The 23,921-nt window shown below is 54.1% G+C and overlaps 1 protein-coding gene across 2 annotated transcripts; it reads right to left on the bottom strand.

The window, feature by feature from the left end:
• Positions 1-332: 332 nt before the first annotated feature.
• On the bottom strand, positions 333-13,496 carry ANGPTL4 (angiopoietin like 4). Of its 2 annotated transcripts, XM_030540711.1 has the most exons (8): positions 13,064-13,496; positions 12,486-13,009; positions 11,626-11,736; positions 10,896-11,028; positions 4,400-4,513; positions 4,208-4,303; positions 3,612-3,887; positions 333-2,345 (listed from the first exon to the last, which is right to left on the bottom strand). In XM_030540711.1, exons 2-8 carry the CDS (start codon positions 12,972-12,974, stop codon positions 2,164-2,166), a joined length of 1,401 nt encoding a protein of 466 aa, XP_030396571.1. In that variant the 5' UTR covers positions 12,975-13,009; positions 13,064-13,496; the 3' UTR covers positions 333-2,163. The 2 variants fall into 2 exon arrangements, with proteins under 2 accessions (XP_030396571.1, XP_030396570.1); XM_030540710.1 differs by having other exon boundaries at positions 12,486-13,496.
• Between the last annotated feature and the right edge of the window lie 10,425 nt (positions 13,497-23,921).

The following is a 23,921-nucleotide window of genomic DNA, read 5'->3' as shown; positions in this document are numbered from 1 at the left end:
CTAGAAGAAACAGCCCTCTGATATGAGCGATCTCCTCCCTGCATAAGTAATTATGGGGGGATTGCATTGGCACTTAATGTTCTCTCCAATAAGCTAAACAGATAGAGCTTCTTTAGTTTTATTGTAAGGCACATTTTCCAGACCGCATCATTCTTGAAGCTCTTTTGAGCAGTCCCCAGTTTTGCCCAACATCCTTTAACATGTGAGCACCAGAACTGACCGAGCATAGTTGGGACCAAGAGGTGAGTCCCTTACACAGCAGTGCACCAGGTGGCCTCCACCACCTCATTGGGAGTCATATGACAGAACTCAGAATACATGTGCGATATCGATCGATTTGGTGGGGGTTTTATTAAAAGACATCTGCAGAAAGTCAGATTTTTAGTATAAAAGGGTTAGAGCTGAAAATACACAAACTACTGATGATCTTTTTCAAACCCAACATTTATAAATTACACCACATTGTTATTAACACTGCATTTAAATACAGAAACAAATTAAACAGTAAATTCATTAAAAAGATCCAGCATTCTACAAATGACTATTTACAGTATCCAGCAGCTAAGAGCTCTAGCAAGTCAGTCAATATGACTTAAATAGGACAGGATACTTGGGAACACCCAAGAGGGAAACTTGGCCTGTAACAATTTCAGTGATTATCACTTGACCTAGAGTCTCCCCAAAGATCAGATGCATCCCACGACACCTGCTCTCCACCTCTAAGACACTCTGGGAAGTCCTCAAATCCAGTCACTGAAGACACCAGAATAATATGACAGTATTTAGGGCAGGCACCATGTGCGACTGATGCTGCTCCCAGCATCTTGGGGGAACCCTACTGTACCTCACCTTTCAGGGAGATTGTTTCAATTTCAGGTCATAGCCAGGGGACAGGGTCTTCTCCACACTGGGATTTTGGAATCTTGCAAGGAGAACTAAACCTCCAGGATAAGGTGATGGAGGAGAAGCACAGTCCTAGATGTGAATTCAGGGTTGGGCCCAGGCCAAAAGGACAGCAAGGGCAGACTGCGCCTCATGCCATTCTAGAGGCTATTCTAGCTGACTCAGAGCAGCACCGGTAGGCTCTCTCTGAAGCTCAGGATTCACAGAGCCAAAAGGGACGTCTATGATTTAGTCTGGCCTCCTGGTAACAGGCAATTGGAGGAATTACTGGGTGAAATCCTAAGGAGGAAACTGTTCTCCTTCCTGGCCTACCCACCTGGGAAGGAGTTGCATGTAATCTTTGAGGGTGAAGAAAGCTCGATGGACCTCAGTCCCCATTCCTCAAGAGGGGCCCCCAGAACTTTCCCCTTGGAGGAAACAGTCAAATAGTGTTAAATAGAGATTTAACTTAAAGGGTGAGGAGAGGGGGGGCAGCTGGGCAGGAGTCATGAGAAACAAAGTGTCAGACATGAGCTACATTTGCTGCTGCTGCCTCTATTGCTGCTGCTGTGTAACTGACCAGCCATGGCTGGAGGTGGGGCAGACCAGGAGGCTCTGGGAGGAATGGGGTGGGTTTTTGGCAGCAGCACCATACTGCGGCTCCAAACCTAGGCTAGCTCCCTGCTAGGCTCTGAGAAGAAAAGCCCGACAGTATCAGCAGCCTCTTGGAGGAGGCTCACAAAGCCCCCATGAGCCAGGTGGGAATCCCAGTGAGAGGAGAGGATTAAAGTGGCACATGGAGTGCAGCTGTTCTATCTATGATGTAAGAGGACCCCATTCACCTCACCTTTCCCCAGCTTCAGTGCTGGGACCAAGCAAGCCCCTTGAAAGCACAGTGGCTTTAACAGCAAAGGTTACTGATCAACCAAGACTTAGGACAAAGCTTTGTACATCACTGACTTGGGCAGCAGCAGAGCTGGTCTGTGACTGCTCCCCCAGCTTGTGCATTCCACAGTGACCCTGTTCAGGGCTACTTGCCCATTCTGGGAGCTCCCATCCTTTGAGTTCATTGGACCCCAGTAACACTAAGTGGTTATACCTACAGGAAGAGCCTGCTGCTGCATTGCTCCGTGCTAGACTCTGCCAGCTAAACAGCTGCTAATGTGAGGAAAGGTTCCCCTCTGAACTATCATTGTGAGGGTTGCGTTTCTGGTTTTTGTAAACACCAAGTGATGGAGCTGCAAATCTGCATTCCTTTGAGTCTTTCAAGTGGCAGCTAGGTTAGGATTCTGTTTCCAGCTCTGCGGGTCGGATTTTCAGGGTGGTAGATTTCAGTGGGTAATACCTCCCCTTCCATGTCTTCCAGAAGATGCCCTGTTTTCGCTCATGCCGCTGGCGGGGGATGGAGCGGAAGTACTTTCCGTTGAGGTTGGCATGGCCACAAGTGCTGAACCACCAGCCTCCTAGAAGGAAAGAAGAGAGAGATTTCAGTCAATGGGAATTTTTACAGCTAACAAGTCCCATAACAGGATAAAAAAATCACTCCAGATTCAGAGTTATTGCTGAACCTTCCCTTCCAAGCACAGTCTGCTCACCACCCATCTCAGAGCTCTGGAAGGTTAAAAGACCTGAGGTGTGTATGTGACAGGGGTTTCAGAGGGTACCATGCTCCAGGGAACTCCAGCACTACTTCCAGGTCTGAAGAAGATCAAGCCATGCAGGCAGCTAGGCCTGAATGACCATCAAAGAGGCCAAATGAATGCAAATACTTCCATAGCCCCATCCTGGTCATACGGAGCTCGAGGTGGTGGGGCAGACCCATTGATGTGATAGGACTTGTTATTAGCTCCATTTCGCAGTTAGGGAATGGAGGCTGAATTGCAGCAACTTGCCCAGTGTCACCCAGCATAGGGTGGACGGGGAGAGAGACATGGGCTCTGTGTGCGCATGTGCACTCGGAATTGACACCAGATGTCCCAGTTCAGCGCTGGGGCTCAAGACCATTCCACTCCCATCTGAGAGCACACACCCCCTGTGTGCAATCTCTGGCCATTAGAGGGTGCAAAGGTGGAACTGCTGTAACAGCTGGAAGCCACAGCTGGGAGCCCCAAGAGAAAGGAGTAGACTCTGGATGGACAGGGGAGGTGTGTTACACTGCTAGCAGAGCTAGCCTTGTGGGAAATGCCACGGTTTTGGTTCACACAGGTTGTCTGTTTCATTTGCATTCAATTTACAGTTCAAACAAGCCAAACATTCAGACATGGGTGAATTCCTCTGTTGAACCCATGAACTGGCCTCCTTCTTTGCTTGGACAGTTTGAGTCACAGGGAACAAGCTGGTAAAGCTGGGCCAAGTTATGACTTTGTAACAGAACCTGGAACCATGAGAATATCACCTGGTTTCAGGTTTGATTAGAGTTGCTCACACTGCTGCCCCCTGTGGATCACTTGGTCCCATCTCTGTGGAGGAGGAGGGTGAAGCAAGGGACAAGGTCAGAGTCAAAATACCCAAATGCCCCTTTTTCACCAGTGCCATCTGCCCCAAGCTGTTGGAAGCAGAGCTGTGTTTGCATAGCACCGAAACAAGGAGGGTCTTACACTGGAAAAGGAGAGCTGGGCTTCAAGCAGCTTAGGGCAGATGGAGGAAGACTGCTGCCACCTACATCCCCACCAAGAGAAAGGCCAGACACTTGCTTAGGAACACAGCACCTTGCCTTTGCCAGTACTGACCTGACAGGTGCTTGGCACAGTTAGTGTCAGCTTTGAAATCGTTGTCCTGATCTCGAGTGGAGAAGGGCAGCTGTCTGAAGTCCCCAAGGGCATTTTCCAGTTCTCCTGACACAGGTCCGAGGAGACTGAGTGTGTAAGCTGTGTTCTCTCCACCCAGGCTAAAGAGGAACTGAATAAGCTGAGAGTTTCCTTCCCAGTCTTGCAGCTCAATTGAGAGATTGTACCTTCCCTCTTGGACAATGTGGTATGTTTTCTCCAGGCCCAACCAGAAATCACCTGAAACATAAGGAACTTTGCATTAATTGGCATCACACACAAGCACTATGCAAATCAAGGAAGATGTTAGCATGCAGTGCTAGGAGCACTCCAGATTCTCTGGTGTGCACAAAGTGCCTAGGGAGGTCAGTGGGTGCATGCACCCTTGTGTGGTGAATTTCCTCAACCCCTTCTCAGCCAGCTGTGCCCACTCATCCAGCCAGGTGTTATGCTGAGTGGAAATCTTTAGTCCACCTCTGGGGCAGTGTGGGAATGGAATTTGCTTTCCGATCAGGGAAAGCTAGAATAAAAAGAATAAAAGTCTTCCACCATCTGCTTACTGTTAAGGTCTCCAAAGCCATTCCTGTAGGCTTCCCAAAGCTGGTCGAAGTCCACAGAGCCATCCAGACGCCTCTGGATCACCGTCCAGCCACCTTCTGCAGGTGGAAGAGATTGTTCACTTATTTCAGTTCTGTTATTTGCAAGACCAGTTTGCAGAACTCAGAATAGCCCGAAGTGCTCCCCTTACTTACCAGCAGTCATATCACAGTAGACTTTGAAAGGCTGAGATCCCAAGGGCTGGATCTGAAACACACCACTGCTTCTCTCCCCTGCCAGGAAGAGCTGCTGGCAGTCCAGCTGGAGCTCTGCAAATGGGCAGAGAGGGAATTTAGAAGAAGCCATCTCAGCATGCTGCTCTCAAACAGGTTTGTTCACACCACAATCCTAGCGGCTACACGTATCTACAGATGAGCCCAGCTTAATCACTAGTTTGAATGCTAAAGCTAGAGACTGTTTGTACAGCACCTAGCACAATGGGGCCTGGCCCATGACCAGGGCTCCTAGGCACTATGGCAATATAAAGAAGTAATAAAAAGCCCTAACATTTTCCAAGACAGCTCTCTCTAGGCCCTTGGGCTTCTGTTTCATTTTGTACAGGAGTTACTACTGGACTCAGAGGGCCCAGGAAAACAGACAGCTACAGCCTCCCAGAGAAATGGGCCAAGTGTGTAACTCAGGAGGAGGAACTGGTGAGACAGGTCACATGAGCTGTGCAGAGTCCGCAGACCAGAGGCAGCAGCACTGTGCGGCTTCCAGACATCTCTGGGGTGCTCAGTCAGGACACGAGGAGGGCAGATGGTAGGAAGGGGTAATGCCCTGCAGAGGGCAATAGGTGCAGAATATTGTTCTAACTCACCCTGACTACCACTAATGCACGAACCACTTCCAAGTTCCATCTGCCTCTCAAACGGGACTTTAGCGGTAGCTGAGCCAGATACGCACAGCATTAGTGAGGACCTGCTGTCGGACAGCCTGCTGCACTGCTTACTGGCTGACACTGGAGCAGGTGCAGAGCAGAGACCATCAGCATATGGAGACCCTTTTGCCCAGAGCCCTCATAAGCCCCCCATAAGCAATGAATGGGGGGAAGTGAGGGACCAGGCACAACCATGTGGGACTCCCAGCTGCAGGCCAAGACTGGCTCACAGGGGCAGCTCTAGCTTTTTTGCCACCCCAAGCATGGCAGTTAGGCAGCCTTCGGCGGCTTGCCTGCGGGAGGTCCCCAGTCCCATGGCTTCGACATACCCACTGCTGAATTGCTGCCAAAGGCTGCCCTCACGGATCGGCAGGGTGCCCCCCGTGGCTTGCCACCCGAGGCACACGCTTGGAGCGCTGGTGCCTGGAGCCACCACTGCTGGTTCAGACACTGAGGGGTGAGGGGTTACCCTGCCAGGGCCCATGAGAAGTCACCAACTCACAGCTGCCACAAGACTAATTGTAAAGCTAAGAGAAGTTCTGCTCCTCCTGTCCCCAGATGCCTGGACTTTGGCCTCGGCTTTACTGTAACTGCCAGCAAAGCACCATTTCAACAGAACTGGTAAAAGTCCAACAGGCCTAAGAAGAATCCGGTTAGAAAACCTGAGTCAAAAGGACAGGAAGGTGTCAGGACATGCAGGGACTTTATCCAGCTTTGCAGAGCATCGAGGAACAGCCACAAAATCAAGCCGCTCTTTGTCTGCCTGCAACAGGTGGCGAGAGCCCCTTTCCCGGCATCTCCCCAAACAAAGCGAGGTCTGTTCCTAACATAGCTGCCTGGGGGAAGCTGGGACAGTGCCCTTTGCATTCAGCTTTAAAACATATTGTCTTTGTTCCCCTGAGCTGCAAGGACAAAAAAAAAAAAAAAAAAAGATCTATGTCTGTAAATGAAGACAGACCCCTCCTTTGGGTTTGGCTAACTGGAGCTTGGATTCTTGTGTAGCTGCCATGAGCGTGAGTTCAAGAGGGACTGCGGGGACATGAGAGTAAACATGAACTTTCCCCCACTTCCTATGCCTTATTCCTCCACTGGGGAGCGCAGGGACCTCGTTCTCAGCACGGAGGTCCTGGGCCTGGAGGAGTTTTACTGTAAAGCAAGGTACAGTATGTCTTGCGTCATGCAGAGTAGCTGAGCTCTGGTGCGGGACGTGCAGCACTTCACACAGGATATTGGGTTGCAGCGGGAAGCTAGCCTTGCATTGAGGGCTCCAAGAACTAGCTGGGCTCCAGCTCAGACAGCACCGGGGGTGGCACCGGACCGGGCTCTGAACTGGCTCCACTGTTCTCCAGCGCACGCTGGAGCTATCTGTCGGGTTTGGTACAGAGGGCTCTGGAAATGGTGGGACTGCAAGGGAGCATGCTCTCAGCAAACCTTCACTTCAGCCTCACACCCCCATTCAGCACAGCCCAGCCACTCACCCCCTCCAGCTGCTGCGGAAGGAAGGCAAGCAGGAGGGGGCTGGCCCCAGCTGGGAGGGAAGGATGGTGCTTTCCCCCCAACAGTGGGGGCTGGGTGGGATGTGGGGGTCCCCCCTCCATTTCCATCTCTTGGGGAGCTGCTGAGAAGGTTCTGTTGCTGCCCCCACAGGACTGAGGTTTCAGGAATTGTCCCCCTGTCCCCCGAGTGTCCATTTGCTCCCCGTGCTGGCCCTGAGCCATGCTGGGCTCATGCTGCCAGAGCTCAAGCTGAGTATCACTAAGGCGCCTCTCACCTTAGTGTCTGGGCAGCAGACCCAATGGGAAGCGTAAGGAGTGGCACGCGGTGCCAGCCACTCTCCATATGTCCAGACTAGCAGAACAAAAGAGCCCTTCCCGACCGCCACTGAGCACTGTGGGGTTGTTTTTAAGATAAAGCAAGTGACACCAAGATGCTGCAGGGATGGAAAACCCTGGCCAGGCTTTCAACACCATTCTCCAGGAAAGGCTGACGCCAGGACAAGGGCTCCCCGCAGCCTCCTTGCACCCACCCCTCCCTGTTCTGACATCAGCGTCTGAGTCTGAAGTAGGGGAAAGGTGAGCCCAGCCTGGGAACGTGCTGGGGGAGGGCTTTCTTCCCAAAACAATGAAGCAAGCCTGCTCCCGGGGAAGGGGGAGGGATGGTTAGAAAGGACTTAACTTTCACCCAATTTCCTTCCAGCCAATCACCGTACTGCCTTTCTGATCAGCCATGCTCCCCTTCCCCCAATCAGTGTGGGCTGCACCCTAACTTTGTCATAAGAGCTATTTTCTTGCTAAGGTCTGAACTTTTACCTAGTTGCCTCTTTGGGCACATTACTCCTCCTCCCTCCCCCATAACACCGTGAAACCAGATTCCTGGAGCACAGGCGAGGGGGTGGGTTGACAGCTGAAATCACCATTCACCAAGGAGGTGCAGCAGGGTAACCTCTTCCCATGTAAGTGGCTAAAGCCTGCACAGACGCCAGGGCCAGCATTAGAACAGGCGAGACCGTTCACGCACTGGCCTCTCGATTAGCGTCAGCACTTGGGCTAGGCCATCACCGCTGAGTCCCACCAAGTCATTCATAGACAAGACCAGACCGAACCAGGCCACTCCAAGCCAGGAGCGAGCTACCAGAGGGGCTGTTTAGTCAGGTCAGAGTGGTGACAAATGGCACCAAACCACAAACCAGCCTTAACTCACTCACCTACCCTCATCCCAGATCCTGCCCCAACTCACTCTGCTGGGCCAAGCAAACAGGGTCTGGAGAAAGGGTTGAGGAGGGGGCTGGGGTTGTTAGAGTTATCCATTACTTTAGTTTGTCATGGGGCTGGGTGCAGGCACTGACAGACAGTCATCCTAAAGCTTTTGACCGGCAGGGTGGTGGACGTCTCACACACGGCCAGACACAGGTGAGTCAGCAGAAATTACAGCAGGGTGAGCTTGCTTCCCAGTCTAGACCCAGTGGCAGAAGAGATCATATCCTGCATTTTCTCAGGACTACTCACTGCTTCCTTCTCTAATCTGTCCTAAGTATCTGCAGAAAGGATGCCTGGATCTCTTGCCAATCCCTAAATCAGGCAGATCACACCACGCTGCCCCAAAGAGATTGCTGGTTGCTGGGGTCAAGAATCTCTGAGCAGCTCCCATTGAACAGTTACCTTATTGCTGGGCTTTGCCAGATATACTGCACTGCTCAGCTGCTTTGTTTCCCCTACTGTAGCAGCAATGTTCCCACTAACTGCAGCTGGCTCCATAACCTCAGCTCATTTTGCTTTAGAAAAATACTGCAGGTAGTTCTGACTTTAGTTTTTAGCATTGTTAGTTATGCAGCTTTAAATCCCTGCTGGAAGAGCATGAGCCATGGGCCAGTAAAAATGAAAAGCGAAGTGTTTATTTAAAAAAATAAACCCATCAAGGAACGTTAAAACAACAAGGCCCAGCAGAATTACCCCTTGGATTGCCATGTATTTATGGAACGCGAAGGTCACCACCGTCAAGCAGAGAGTAAACACTGTTCCTTGAACACAGGATTGCATTCCAAGCTCAGTTGTTCAAGTGTTTCTTTTACTCCCACTAGGAACTGTTTGCTTTGCTTTCCCCACCCCGCCTTCCCCAACCAAATTATTTTGGAATCCCAGCACTGTTGGGAGATAGGGTTTAACTTTTGCCTACTTGGCGAGCGGCCAGGGAGGAGAGCATATGCAGCGCCTGAAGCCATGATCCACCTTCTGCAAGTGATTAAACCTCTTGCTCTCGAGGTTGTTTCAAACCTTCAACTTTTGCACAGTTGGCCGAGTGCCATGCTTAGTCTGTTAACTTGTGTTCGCTGGATGTACATAAAAGGGCCATTCTGAAGAAGTTGCTTATGGGGCTCATTGCCCACATGACCCCCAATGCAGCAGCAGGAGCAGCTCTGAGCACCAACCTTCTGAGTGATTGGCTGCTAGGAATGCAGGTAGCAAACAGCCCAGGGAGGACACTGGGGCCAGTACTTGCCAGAAGGCTCCTTCTCCTTGCTAATCAAGGCGGAAATTGAATTGCAGCTGCCAGTCAACAAAAGTGATCAGGCAAATGAAGAGGAACTCAAGGTTTGGCCTAAATGGGGAACCTTCTCTTGAGTGGAAGCACCACTGCCATCAGCAGAAGAATCATGGCCTGCTCCATAGTGAAAAAGACCTAAGGTTCTGTTACTCTTGGTCATCCGGACCAGTCTTTGCCACCTCCTCTAACATTCAGTGTGCCCCAGTGTAGAGACAGGGTGTGGGGAGATGCTGCCTCGTAAGAGCATAAGAACGGTCAGACCAAAGGTCCATCTAGCCCAGGGATCCTGTCTTCCAACAGTGGCCAATGCTAGGTGTCCCAGCGGAAATGAAGAGAACAGGGCAATTATCAAGAAGTGATCCATCCCCTGTCACCCATTCCCTGCCTCTGGCAAACAGAGGCTCGGGACGTCCTCCTTGCCCAGTCTCATGCCAGCCATGTGGGGCAAGGGCAGAGGGGGACTCGGGAAAGGTTTTCAGGAATGCGGTGCTGTAGTTTGCTCCTCATTGTCCTAATATAGAGGACTCTGGTCGCAAGAACCCAGTGTGACCGAGGGCTAACCCAGCTCAACTGAAAGCTGGCTGGAAGTCTCCCAGGTGTGGCTCCCTGTCTGCATTCATCTCCTATGCTCTTTGTTCTCTGGCCCTTTGTTTTGTTCTTGCAGGGGCAGCAGCAGCCGGGTGACAGCACTTTCTGCTTTCCATGTGCTAACTAAGTACCCCCCTCTGCAGCCTTTCTGCCTGGAGAGCCTCCTGTGCTTGACACAGAGGGAAAACCCACTTGCCTTCTAAATCGTTCCTGTTTGGGTCAGACCCTTTACGCAGCCAGCTGGAAAGCGCAGGCATTTCCCTAGTCTGCACAGGGCTCCGGTCTGGGGAGCAGCCTGCAGTACATGGCCCAACAAGCTACTAAGCCACTCACCCTGGTCCTGCTTCCACTGAACTCAGTGGGAGATTTCTGTGTGATGGAAGCAGAGCCCGGCTCTTTGTGTGGCCTGAAGGAGATTGCTCCAAAGCTCACAAGCCCAATGAATGTGTGTGTGCGCCCATGCAGGGAATTGTCCAGCACTAACCTGGGACTCCAGAGACTGGGATTCAAAACCCTGCTCAGCCACAGGCTTCCCAGGTTAACCTCTGGCTCCTTGCACCTCACTTTCCCTCTGTACCATGGGGACAGCCACAGTACTTCCCTGTTTGTGGGGGTGAGGTGCTCAGACCCCACAGTGATGCAGGTAGATAGACCCACAGCTTCCCATCTATTTCCTGTCCTCTGCTTGTGGCAGATGAACCCCACCCCCACCCCGAGGGATACAGGATATGGGAAGACTCCTCAGCTGCATTTCAAACTCCAGATAGAACAAGACTCCTCTGCACAAAACCAATGACCAAGTGCTACCAACCTGGCCTGCCAGCCTCATTCAGCCACTTCACCCATTTAGCTATATACCTTCAGGCAGAATTCATCTGCTTCCCACAGGCATTCTCCATATGAGGCTGAAACACTCCTGTAAAATCCTGAAATCCCTGCCAGACTGGATCCCGGATCCTTGCTAGATCCTGGAGGCCAGATCCTGCCCACACAGCAGATCCTTCCAGTTCCACTCAACTCCCGTGAAAGCCAATTTCACATCCTGAATCAGGACAATTGAACCTTTTGTTTCTGGGCTGTAGCTGGAACTGCTGACAGGAGGACTCAGCTAACTGGGCAGGAGGGAGGTGACAGATACTCACTCTGTGGCTGTGCAGGTTCCACACTGGCATTTTGGCTTTGGTTGGTATGTCTGATGCTTTTCTTCAGCTTTATCCTCCACTTTAGACTCTGAGTTTTGTTGTCCTTAAGATGCAGAGGGATCAACAGATTGACCTGTGCCAAAAACATGGATGAGTTAGCGACTCATTGAGCAGACTTGAAACACTGATCCATAGGTGAGCTGGTCTAACGGCTCCCAGAGCAGTTAGTGGTGACATTGCCTGCCTGCTCCAGGATCAGCCCCTAGCATGGCGGAACTCCCCTGGGTAGATTATGCAACAGGTCTGGGGCTCGGAGCGGCTCTGGTTTTGTACAACCCTGTCAACCAGGGGTTTATTGTGCAAACAAAGAAAGAGGTGGCAGAGCCAAGCAACTCAGGTCCAGGTCCAATCTAGCTGAACCTCCCCTTGTTTCAAAGAATGCCGGAGCTTGGATAAAAGGTTCCAACTTGTGGCCTTTGATCCTCTGGGTCAAACACACACAAATTTTGTGCCAACACAAGCACTTTTAAAGCCCTGTGAAGCTAAATGACACAGAGGCTGGGATTGCTTCTACCATCCCATGACAGCCAAGAAGCCCCTGGGCTGGGTCCTGAATTATTAAATTAGGCTCTCAAGAACCTCCCAGCCTGCGGGGAGCGTTTGCTGGTGTCAGTCTCTGCTCCCTATTCCCACTGCTATTAACAGTCAGAAAAAGCCCCCGGGAACTTACTTTGCTCTGCAGGCTTTTAATCTGCAGGTTCTGCTTGTCCAGTTTGTACTGCTGCTGTTTGACCTTCTGCAAAAGCTCCTCGACCCTCGCGTTCTGAGCATCCATTAGGGACTAAAATGCAAAGAAAAGGATGAGCTCCGCACACCCCTGTCCCCACTGCCGGGCGAGGGTCACTTGGGGGTGGGCGAGCCCTGCTCCGCCCCGCGTTTGCCCAGCTCCGAGACCAAGGCTGGGAATTTCCCAGGCTACTTTTGGTTTTGCTGCCTCTAGGCTCGTCCGGCACGTAGCGCATGAAGCCCTCAGCTGACAGCGCAGCCCTTGGCCCCAGCGCTGCCTCCCCTTCGGGGCAGCAGCCCCCCGGAGACGCGCTGCCTCCCCTTCGGGGCAGCAGCCCCCCGGAGACGCGCTGCCTACATAGCGGGGTCAACGCATTGGGAGAAGGGAGGGGACAGCCAGCCTCGCCGGGTCGGGGGCTCGCCAGACCGCTATCCCAGGGAGAGCGGCGGGCCGCGTGTGCGCTCCCCTGGGCTGACACGGGGGTTGCTTGAACGGACGCAGCCCTCCGGAGAGCCCCCCTGCAGGGTCAGCGCAGCGGCGGGGGAAGACGGGACCCCGGGGCAGGGTCGGCGCAGCGGCGGGGGAAGACGGGACCCCGGGGCAGGGGAAGGGAGCGCGGGGGGGACCCCCGGGGCAAGGTCAGCGCAGCGGCTGGGGAAGACGGGACCCCGGGGCAGGGTTGGCGCAGCGGCGGGGGGGACCCCCGGGGCAGGGGAAGGGAGCGCGGGGGGGACCCCCGGGGCAAGGTCAGAGCAGCGGCTGGGGGACCCCCGGGCAGCCGGGGAAGTGGGGGGCGCACTCACTTGCAGCGTGCCCAGCTCCTTGGCGCTCTGGTTCTCCGAGGGCCGCCCCTGCAGCACCTGCCGGATCTTGCCCTCAAGCTGCTCCAGCCGGCCCTGGATCTCCGCCTTGTCCCCGGCCATCTGCTGCAGCTTCTCCCGCAGCGCCTCGGAGAGCCCAAAGAGCTGCTGGTCCCTGCCCTGCAGCTCCCGCACGGCGGCCCGCAGCTGCCCGCCCTGCTCCTGCGCCTCGCGGGTCTGGCGCAGCAGCAGCCCCAGCGAGCCGTTGTGGGCGCTCAGCCGGCCGCCCAGATCCCGCAGTTGCCCCTTGGTCTTCTCCACGTGCTCCTTGAGCCCGTGGCCCAGCTGCAGCAGCCCGTGCGCGATCACGTTCACCTCGTCCCAGGAGGCGAACTGCACCTTCCGCTCCTTACTGCCGGCCGGGAAGCCGCCCGCCCGGGGGTCCAGCCACGCCGCCGCGCACAGCATCAGGGCTGCCCCCGCCAGCTGCATGGTGCCCGGTGCAGAGCGCAGCGCAGCCTGGATACCTGGCGCGTGGGAGCCGACCGCAGCCGGCCCGCTGCAGAGCGCAGCCTGGATACCTGGCGTGGGAGCGCAGCCGGCCCGCTGCAGAGCGCAGCGCAGCCTGGATACCTGGCGTGGGAGCGCAGCGCAGCCGGCCCGGTGCAGAGCGCAGCGCAGCCTGGATACCTGGCGTGGGAGCGCAGCGCAGCCGGCCTGGTGCAGAGCGCAGCGCAGCCTGGATACCTGGCGTGGGAGCGCAGCGCAGCCGGCCCGGTGCAGCAGCCGGCTCAGCCTAAGCGCAGTAAACACCCGTCCGCGGTCGCTCCCCTTTTATAGCCTCCCCGCGCACCTCGCCACTCTGCTTTGCATAATGACGGGGGAGTGCCCTGGGGAGCGGCCACGGAGTCTCCGGTTTCTCCTCCTGCCTCCCTGCGCAGCCCAGCCTGGCACGGCGAGGGGGGCTTAGGCTAAGCCTAGCTCCAGGCGTGCAGCCAGCCGCCCTTGCCCGCGTGTCTCCCGCCAGGCCGGAGCTGCGGTCTCCTGGGCATGCCGGAGCTCCCGGGGCCGGGCCCTGCTTGGCGTGCGGAGTTGGAAAAAGCGGGGAGTCCCCGATCCCTGCGCGATGGGAGGAGTTAAGGGGGAGCAGAGCTGCTGGGGGGGAGCAGCGGAGGTCCCTGCTGGAGACCTGCCCTCCCCGCCCCCCGTTGCTCCCTAGGAGCCCGCTAAGAACCATGCTGCACCTAGGGGCGCCGGCCCCTGCGGGTTTCCTCCCGAGAAGGACGTACGGAGCCAGCCTCCCAGACACAACCCAGGGAACAGCACTTTTGCCTGCGCTAATCGCAACAAAAATACCTCGTGCCCTGGCTGAGTCCCACCCCTCTGAGAGCAAGCCACCAGCAAGACCCCTCGGCCTGAGGGGGAGCCTGGCTGGGCTGCTCCCACCCTACACCTGGGTGCCACTGACAATGTCACCTCCACTGAAGCAAAAGCCCCATCAGCCGCAGGCCTGGACCAGGGGTGGCTCTAGGTATTTTGCCCCCCAAGCACGGCAGGCAGGCTGCCTTCGGTGGCTTGCCTGCGGGAGGTCCCCGGTTCTGCGGCTTCCGGCAGCCTCCGGGAGCTCCCTGGTCCCGCGGCTTCGGCGGCGCGCCTGCAGGAGGTCCATTGAAGCCGCGGGGCCAGCGGACCTTCCGCAGGCATGTAGCTGAAGGCAACCTGCCTGCCGCCCTCGCAGCGACTGGCCGAGCGCCCCCCTGGCTTGCTGCCCCAGGCAGTGCTTGGCATGCTGGTGCCTGGAGCCGCCCCTGGCCTGGACCTACCCAGAGAGGAGGGGGCTGCCCTGGGGCTCAATCTGGATGCTTTGTGCAGGGGTAAGGCCTTATGCTTTCTCAGTCTCCTTTCTCTGCTAGATTCCAGCTGCATGTTCTTGGCTTTTGGCCCAGGGACTGGCTGGGGGGGGCATGCTGGGGGCAGTGCTGAATGGGGCATTCCACGGATGGGCACAGCACTGCCCAGGAGGGCAGCATGTGGCACTGTCTAGCCAGCTCTCTGTTTTAATGAGTTTGGGTGCCTGCCTCTGCCTTGGTACTAGTGGGTTTAGATGGTTCTGTCTCATTCTTGGGGGGTATGAGGTTTGCCCTGTGATCTGGTGGTCTGGGTGGGTCATAAGAGTTTGTGGCCAGAAGGAACCATTAGATCATCTTGTCTGACCTCCTGTACATCACAGACCATTTCACCTCTGCCAGTTACCCCTGGATTGAGCTGATAGTTTGTGTTTGGCTAAAGCATCTTCCAGAAAGGCACCAGGCTGCATCTGAAAACCTCAGGAGATGGAGAATCCACCCTTCCCTTGGTAGTTTGTTCTGATGGTTGATGACCCTCCCTGTTCAGATGTGAATTTTTGATGTGAATTTGTCTGGCTTCAACTTTCAGCCACTTGCTCTTAATCTGCCTTTCTCTGCTAGATTAAAGAACCCTTAATACCTGCTGTTTTCTGCCAGAGAAGATACTTATGTACTGGAATCAAGTCATCACCCAATGATCTTTTGGATAAACTAAATAGACTCAACTTTTTAAGTCTCTCATTGTCCAGCGATTCTCTAGTCTTCAAATAACTTTTGTGCCTTCATTCTGCATCTTCAGTTTTTCAACATCCTTTTTATAATGTGGACCCCAGACCCAGATGCCGTATTACAGTATTGTCTCACAATGCTGTACACAGAGGTAAAATGGGTTCCCTGCGCCTACTCTCTACTCTCCCACTTACACACTGCAGGATTGCATTAGCCTTTTTTGCCACTCCTTTTGAGTTGCTTGGTACTATGACCCCTAAATCCTTTGGAGTCCCTGCTTTCCAGAAGAGAGTGAACTGTTCTGTAGGTGTGGCCAACACTTCTTGTTCTTAGTTGCATAACTGTGCATTTGGCTATATTCAAAAAAATCTCGTTTGAATAGGCCTCAGCTTCCCAGATCACTCTGTATGACTGCTCTGTCCTCATCGATAGTTAGCACTCTACCGCTCCGTGGTCATCATCGAAAGCTATGAGCAGCAATTTTACATTTACTTCCAGATCACTGCTGAAAACACTGAATACATCTAGTCCTGGTCCAGGCAGACCCCACTAGACTCACCTCTGTTCAATGATTCCCCATTGACTACTACTTTTATGAGACCTGCCAGTCAGCCAGTTCTTAAGCCATGTAATGTGTGCACTGTTGAAGTGGTACAGAGCTCGTTTTTTAATTAAAAAGTTGTACTAAGCTAAATGGCTTAGGTTAGTCTAAGTCTATTGCATCTACACAGTTACCTTCTTCAATCAAACTTGTGGTCAGGTAGCTCAGTGGTTTTCAAACTGTGGGGCATGACCCCTAAGCTCTGCCCTAGGGCGGCATGGAGGAACCTTTGGGGGGGCGAGCAGCGATGCCAGGCAGCTTGGACCAGCCCTATGCAACGGGGCTCAGGGAGGGAGCTCTGCCACCTCCACCCCTGACTCACCTCAGCAGGCCACCCAGCCTGTGGATCAGTGTCAACATCAGGGGCAGCTCCAGACCCCAGCACGCTAAGCGAGTGCTTGGGGCGGCAAGCTGTGGAGGCGCTCTGCCGGTCGCTGGGAGGGCGGCAGGCAGGCTGCCTCTGGTGGTTTGCCTGCGGAGGGTGCGCTGGTTCTGCGGCTCTGGTGGACCTCCTGCAGGCATGCCTGCGGAGAGTCTACTGGTCCTGTGGCTTCGGTGGAGCCTCGGGACCAGCAGACCCTCCACAGGCATGCCTGCAGGAGGGCCACCGGAGCCACGGGACCAGCGACCGGCAGAGCGCCCCCTGCGGCATGCCACCATGCTTGGGGCGGCAAAATGTCTAGAGCCGCCCCTGGTCAACATCCACTCCCAGCAGCCTCTGTGCCCAGCACTGGCTCCTCCCCCAGAGACCATCGTCTTCCCCCACCCAGAAAACCCAAGCTGGGAGGAGCAGGTATTGTGTCTATTTTTGTCTGGTTGCGGGGGAGTGACCAAAAATTCTAACTCAAAGAGGGTAGGGTGGAGGGGCTCAGCTCAAAAAGTTTGAAAACTGCTAAGTTAGCCAGTGCTGAGGACATTGCTTGGTTGTTTCTGGTAGGAGAAGTTGATGAGTCAGGCATTGCTTTGGTGTGGTTCTCTTTTTTTTTACAAAGGATGTCCGCACAGTCCTGTTTCCCTGTCCACAATAGGAACTAACAGCAGTAACATTTTCCGTGGTTACAGTTGGCCTCTGCAGTGACAAAGCCCTGGCTGCGATGATTTAGTTGGGATTGGTCCTGCTTTGAGCAGGGGGTTGGACTAGATACCTCCTGAAGTTCCTTCCAACCCTGATATTCTATGATTCTATGAGTCCTGTGCCCCAAATAAATTCTTTCTCACTCTGCTTCCCCAGGGCCACACTCACAGCTTCTCTTACTTTCCTTTGTCTGTCTGTCTGTCTCTCTCTCTCTCTCACACACACACACACACACACACACACACACACACACACACACACACACACACACACACACACACACTCCATACATCCCCTAGGCCTGCATTTTGCCAGCAGCCCCAGGAAACCCTTCTTATTCTTGCTGGGTTAATTCTTACTCAGCCATTGCCATGTGACCCAGTGCCTTGGGTGGTGGCTTTTATTGTTTCAGCTATCACCATGTAAAGGGGGACTAATTGTTCCTTCCACTTAGCCTGAATGAAGTGGGGAGGGGGGGACTTACCACATCTATCATCTTAAACCATGGCTGGGATTGATGGGGCCATTAACACCTTCCAGCCTAATGCTTGTAATTTTATGAAATAATGAAATCAGGTTGGTTTGACAAAACCTGTTTTCCATGTTGCCTGGCATTAATTATATTCCCATCCTTTAATTCTTTATCAGTTGAATCCCATATCAGCCTTTCTGTTATTTTGCCTGGGATTGATGTCGGGCTAACAGGCCTATAGTCACTCAGGTCACCCCACCTGCTCACTCTGAATATTGGAACAACATTAGCACTCTTCAGTCTTTTGGAATTTCCCTGGCATTCCAAGGTTTATTCAAAATGAACCTACGCGGGCCAGAGATCTCCTTAGCCAGTTCTGTAAGGACTGTTTTCAGGCCTACTGATTTAAAAAGGTTTCTCTCTCAAGTAGATGTGGGTTAACACACTTTTCAGTTACTAATGGATTAGAAAGTACTTCATCATCGTCATGAGATACACATATCATCCTGCTTCTTTCTAAACGCAGAACAGAAATATTTATTGAACACTTTTCCCCTATTGTTAAGGGCTTGGGTGAGTCTGCCTCATTCTTGATGTGTTTTGGTGGTTGTGTCCCATTATCAATGGGTTTGGGCGGTTTTATCCTATTCTTGGGGGAATTGGATGGTTCTGTCCCATTCTTTATGGGTCTTGGTGGTTCTGGCCTGTCCTTGGGTGTGTTTGGGGGGATTGGGTGGTTCTGTACCATTCTTGATGGGTTTTGGTGGTTCTGCATGATTCCCAGAGGGCGTTGAGTGGTTCTGCCCTATTCTCGGGTAAGGGGGTTGGTTGGTTCTGTATTAGTATAGCACATCCAGGTACAGGTGATTGTTGATGAGAACAGAAGTTTGGAGTGATGAAAAATTACTGTTGCTGGGGAAGCTGCTGGTGCTGAGTTTAACTGAAAGTCATTGTTTTCCCCACAATGTCCCACAAAGGGAAGGCTTCACCACTCTCTCCTCTCCATCTGGCTCACAGGGCGTTAGTGACAGTCAGATTTTGCAATGGGGGAAGTGGTTATTCACAAATAATATACAAATGAGAGTGGGATGTAAATGCTGGGTTTTATAAAAGGCTGCGCATTGCACAATCGCTAATGTTTGCTCAGCAATAATCTCCCACATCCCTTGTGTTGGCCTAATTCCTATTTTCTATCAGGTAGTTAGTGCCTTGGGTCAGCTTTGATCAATAAATGCCAAAGCACATCCATTCAAACAATGCTCAGCCAGTGACAGTGCAATATTTCGAGGTAATGCTGGGAAAAGCATCTCTGGCAGCTGAGGTCTCAGGCTGAATAGCCGTACAGGATGGCTCTAGTGTCCAAGCAGAGGAGGAGAGTGGATGCGAGCCCCATTCCTACCCCCAGCTGGGGTCACAACTCCCCATGACTAAATGGAGGGGCCTAACCAACTGTTTTTCTGTTGTAACAAGGGGTCATGGGCTGGAATAGGCAGAAAGCTGCTGCTCCAGCCTTCCCTTCCCTGCTGCCTCCCTTGGTCTGTGTTCTTCGTCATCTCCCAGGCCTTCTCTCCTCCTGTGCCCTCATTCCATCCCTCTCTCTCGGGCCTGTCTGGTCCACCTCCCCCCAGCAGCCCTCTGTAGCCTACTTCCTTCTGGATCTTTGCTCTGTGCCCGCCTTTCTCTGCATGGAGGAAGAGCCGGTGCTGGTCACAGAAGCCAGGGGTCATTTTATGAACGGCTGGTCACAGACCCCAGGGGTCATTTTATCAACCGGGATTTGTGAAGATTTTTTGAAATATATATTGTTTTACCTCTGGGACTGTTTGATTTCCCAAAGGCATCTCCCAGAAGAGTGGCTGCTCCCTTCTCTTTCCAGTCCCTGGCACTTGGGTATGTCCATGGGGTGGCGTCTAAATTCACTCTGCTCTTAGAAATGAGCGGATTTGTCTTCACTTCCTCTGTAGCCTAAGCAATTGATGTCTGTGAATGCTCTGAGATCCCCAGCTCAAAGGCACCTCAGAAGCACACAATGACGATGTGTCATTCCTCAGCAGGCAGGTGTGTAAGCTGTGGTTACGATATACAGAGCAATGCCCCCCAATGCTCACCCCCAACCCTGACAGCGACTATCACAAAAGAAGGACGGGAAAGCCCAGCAGAAAAGGTACCTGAGTGATGTGTCTGGAACGGGTCGGTCCATCGGTCTCTTCTCACCCAGCGGATGAAGGATATTCCAAGCGTATCAACAACTTGAGTATGGGATCACCAGGGCCGGCTCTAGCAATTTCGCCGCCCCAAACACGGCGGCATGCTGCAGGGGGTGCTCTGCCGCTCGCCGGTCCCGCGGCTCTGGTGGACCTCCCGCAGGCGTGCCTGTGGATGCTGCACCGGAGCCACAGGACCAGCGGACCCTCCGCAGGCACGCCTGTGGGAGGTCCACCGGAGCCCCCTGCCGCCCTCCCGGCAACCGGCAGAGCATCCCCCGCGGCATGCCGCCCTAAGCACGTGCTTGGCGCGCTGTGGCCTGGAGCCGGCCCTGGGGATCACTTAGAGCTGCACTGCGTGGGGGCCAGCACCAGGGGGAGCCGTGGAGCCCTGCTGCTCCACATCTCCTAGGGCAGGGATGGGCAAATTACGGCCCGCAGGCCACATTCGGCCCGCCAGCCATTTTAAGCAGCCCTCGAGCTCCCCCTGGGGAGCGGGGTCGGGGCTTGCTTCTCTCTGGCGCTCCAGCTGGGGAGCAGGGTCGGGGTCCGCTCCATGTGGCTCCCAGGGGCAGCGGCATGGCCTCGCTCTGGCTCCTACATGTAGAGGCAGCCAGGGGGCTCTGCTCTGCACAGTGCTCCCACCCCAAGCACTGCCCCCACAGCTCCCATTGGCCGGGAACTGCAGCCAATGGGAGCTGCAGGGGTGACTGTGGATGGGGCAGCGCACAGAGACACCTGGCTGCAGCTCTGCATAGGAGCTGGAGGGGAACATGCTGCTGCTTCTGGGAGCCGCTTGAGGTAAGCATCTCCTGGAGCCTGCGCTTCTGAGCCTCTCCCCACACCCCAACCTCCTGTCCCAGCCCTGATCCCACTCCCGCCCTCCGAACCTCTAGATCCCAGCCCAGAGCACCCTCCTACAGCCCAAACTCCTCATCCCCAGAGCCTACGTCCCCAATGGGAGCCCTCACCCCATCCCCTGCCCCAGCCTGGAGACCCCTTCTGCACCCTGAACTCCTCATTTCTGGCCCCATCCTGGACCCTGCACCCCCAAGCCAAGCCCTCACCACCTCCTGCACCACAACTCCAATTTTCTGAGCACTCGTGGCCCACCATACATTTTCTATTTCCACATGTGGCTCTCGGTCCAAAACGTTTGTGTACCCCTGTCCTAGATCTTTCCAGTACCCAGGGGCACATCCCCATTCCCAGCCCACACACCTCTCTGGATGATGCTGGCTGCTCCTGCCCCAGAAGCTGTGGCCTTGCTTCCACCTCCCCAGGGCCTGCTCCAGGCACCAGCGTAGCAAGCAGGTGCTTGGGGCGGTCAATGGGAAGGGGCAGCACGTCAGGCTCTTTGGCGGCAATTTGTTGGCGGGTCCCTGAGTCCCTCTCGGAGGGAAGCACCTGCTGCCAAATTGCCGACGAAGAATGAAGCGGGAGCGGTAGAGCTGCTGCTGATTGCCGCTTTTTTTTTTTCCCCCTGCCGCCTGGGGCGGCAAAAACACTGGAGCTGGCCCTGCACCTCCCACTTCCTTCCCCACTTCAGCACCTCATCATGTGCTTCTGGAGGAGTTGTGCCAGAACAGACCCTGCTGCTGTTCTGCCTGGCCTGGGCCGTGGAAGCCTCTGGTACCCATCCCCCTTGTGAACTGACGTGAGGGGAGCTGCCCACCGCTGCCCCAAAAGAACAGGGAATTGTGGCTAGGACGCCACAGCTGACACAGGGTGCCCCCTCACTCACACAGAGTTACCCCTGGAGTCGGGTTCTGCTCTGTGTGAGTTGGGGGGAAGGATCCTGGGGCTTGACCCTCCAGTCCCTGGGGAAGGAGATCACCAACAAGGTTCTCCCCCATCCCACTGTCCTGGCTTGGCCTTGTGGTGGAGACCAAGAGCCAAGCAGGCCCCTGAGATTCTCCTGGATCTGGCACTCTCCTGGCAGTGGCCAAGTGCCTCTGCATTGGTGCTGGTCCCCGGCACCATCTCTTGGGGTTTCCTGACTCCAAGAGGGACAAGAATCCCACCCCCTCACCACAGGCCAGAGACTCTGGGCTATGATACTTTCTACTGACAATGTCTTGATTGGGGTGGGGAGGGGAAGGGAAGGGGAAGGAGAAGGGGGTTCAGGGGAATAATGATGTGCAACCCTGGCCATGCCCCTGACCTGCCCATTCCTCCCTTGGACCTGCCCTGTCTCCTTTCTGCTTCTGCACCTGCCCTGGGCCACCCAGAGCCCCCTGTGCAGCATGTGGTGATGGCAGGAGGCAGTGGCTCAGCCCCTCCTTCTGAGAGGAGAGGGCAGATCGGAGCATGAAGGATCTGCTCCACATGCAGTGCTAAGGGGCTGATTGGGCCATAATGATTAAATGGCAAAAAATCAAAAGCAAATCGAGCCTGAGGGCTGCAGGGCAGGCCAAGGATGGGCTGAGTTCTGCTTTTTGCCCTGCGCTGACACATTCCCCTTCCACTTCCCCAAGCAGGCGGGGAGGCTGATTTTTCTGCCCTGTATTGCTTTGCCAGCATTTCCCTGAATTTCCCCTGCTGGCAGTGGCTGGGCAGGCATGGAACATTTCTTGTCCCTCTCTTAGAGTCTAGCTTTCGTTTTCTGGCTAGGGATTCACATTTTACTTCTTCCAACATGGTCTTTCCAGATGTGTTCCGCAGCGCAGGGCTGTCCCTCCTCTAAGCTCAGCCAACACCTAGCCCAGCGTGAGTGCTTCTAGAATATACCTAACAGCCAGGGACAGCCAGCCCATTTTACACAACATTGGCACCCTCTTGCACACATGGCTATCTTGTAGTAGGTCTCCCTCGGAAGAGCTAGGTTCTGGTGGTGCTCAATGGAGGGCAGGAAGAGAGGTTTGTGGTTATTATAGTTGTTCTGATCTTTTCTCCATACTGTTCCTTCCCATGCTGACCCTGGAGGTTATTGTGTAAAAGTTCAGCATGATCTGAATTTGAATGAATGCCTGCAGCTGCTGGGCCTGGTGACTGGTTACTCACGTCATTGAGTAAGATGGGAAACTTGCTGATTTACAGGAAGGCTAATCAAAAGTCTGCATTATTGTTAGCAACAGGCATGCTGCTGTGTAACAGAGAAGAGTAAAATAAAGAGGGGAACAGGGCATTTTAGGTTTGGAAGATAAATTTGGATCTTCCCAAAGAATAAATATCCCTGATGTAATGAAGTTATGTCGGCCTGGAGCACAGATTTCGTATAACTGCTCTGAATCAGGTATCAGGGATGCTTCCAAACCCCCTTCAATGCCAGCCCCCCCCCCAAGAACACAAGCAGGGGCTGACTGAGCTCGGGGCCTGCTCTACACACAGATTTTTTTGGTTACAGGTGTAATTTTTACCACTACAGCTGTACTGGTACAAACCCAGGAATAGACACACAGGGCCGGCCTTAGGGAAATTGCCACCCTGGGAAAACTTGTATTTTGCGGCCCCTCCACCCCCATCATTCCTGGCCTGCAGAGGCTCCCTTGGCTGCCCTATCACCTTTGGGACTTGTTGCCTCCCACAATGTTTAGTTTGTATTGAAACAGCTGCCAGTGCTCAGCCATGGCTCAAATTAAGCACTGGCAGGGTGGCCTGACACTGCTGGGTGCTGGCCGGCAGTACCGGGTTTACCATGGTGCCAGTGGCTCCATGCTGTCGGGCCCACACTCAGAAGGGGCCCCGGTGTCTGGATTGTGGCCCCACCTCTCCAACCTGCTCTGCCTGGGTTCTGCCCGAATGAGGCCCCACCCCACTCTCTCCTCTTCACCCCCCTCTCTCCCGCCTAACCCTGGGGCGTGAGTGGTGGGCTGGGCCCCTCCAGGCATGTGGGTCCTGAGGGAGCTTGGCCGGGTCAGGCTGGGCTCCTGCTCTGTCCTGGCTGGTTGTGCCACTTCCGAGGAGCCAGAGGGATCCCTGACCAACCCCAGAAGTGCTGCGGGATCAGCCCATGCATGGACACAGTCACTTCCAGTAGGCCCCCCGGTGAGTGTGGCTGGGGGGCAGGAAGGGCGTGGGGCAGTGGGTCTCTGGAGGGTCTGGGCAGTGAGGGTTCTGTGTGGGGTACTCCTGGGGGAATGAAAACAGATCCCCTGCAGATTTCTTTGCTTCCGTTTCAAAAGTGACAGAGAAGTAAAGGGAGAGGGGGTGGCAGCTGAGTTTATAGTCCGATGTCCAAATCTCATATTCAGGGCGTACCAGCATAACTGGGACCTCAGTCTTGTGACTCAAACTTCCCCCGATGAAGCCTAAACAGATCTGAGGTGAGAGAAAAGGACCCAAGGGTCTTTTTATACAGTGTTCTAGTATCCACTTGACCAGGCAGTCCTGGTTAAACAATAGGCTTTTGATGTAACTTTTTGCTTTCTAAACACCACCAGTAATTAGTTACACAAATTACTATAGGGCAATGTATCCATTAGACAGTCTATTGCAAACTTCAAAGAGACATGTAGACAATGACCTTATTTTACCCAATCGATAGTTAAAGTGAAAGACAGTTCCTGTCT

The sequence above is a fragment of the Gopherus evgoodei genome, chromosome 22, assembly GCF_007399415.2.
Source record: "Gopherus evgoodei ecotype Sinaloan lineage chromosome 22, rGopEvg1_v1.p, whole genome shotgun sequence".
Classification (NCBI taxonomy): Eukaryota; Metazoa; Chordata; order Testudines; family Testudinidae; genus Gopherus; species Gopherus evgoodei.
This window is presented reverse-complemented; position numbering and strand designations above follow the sequence as displayed.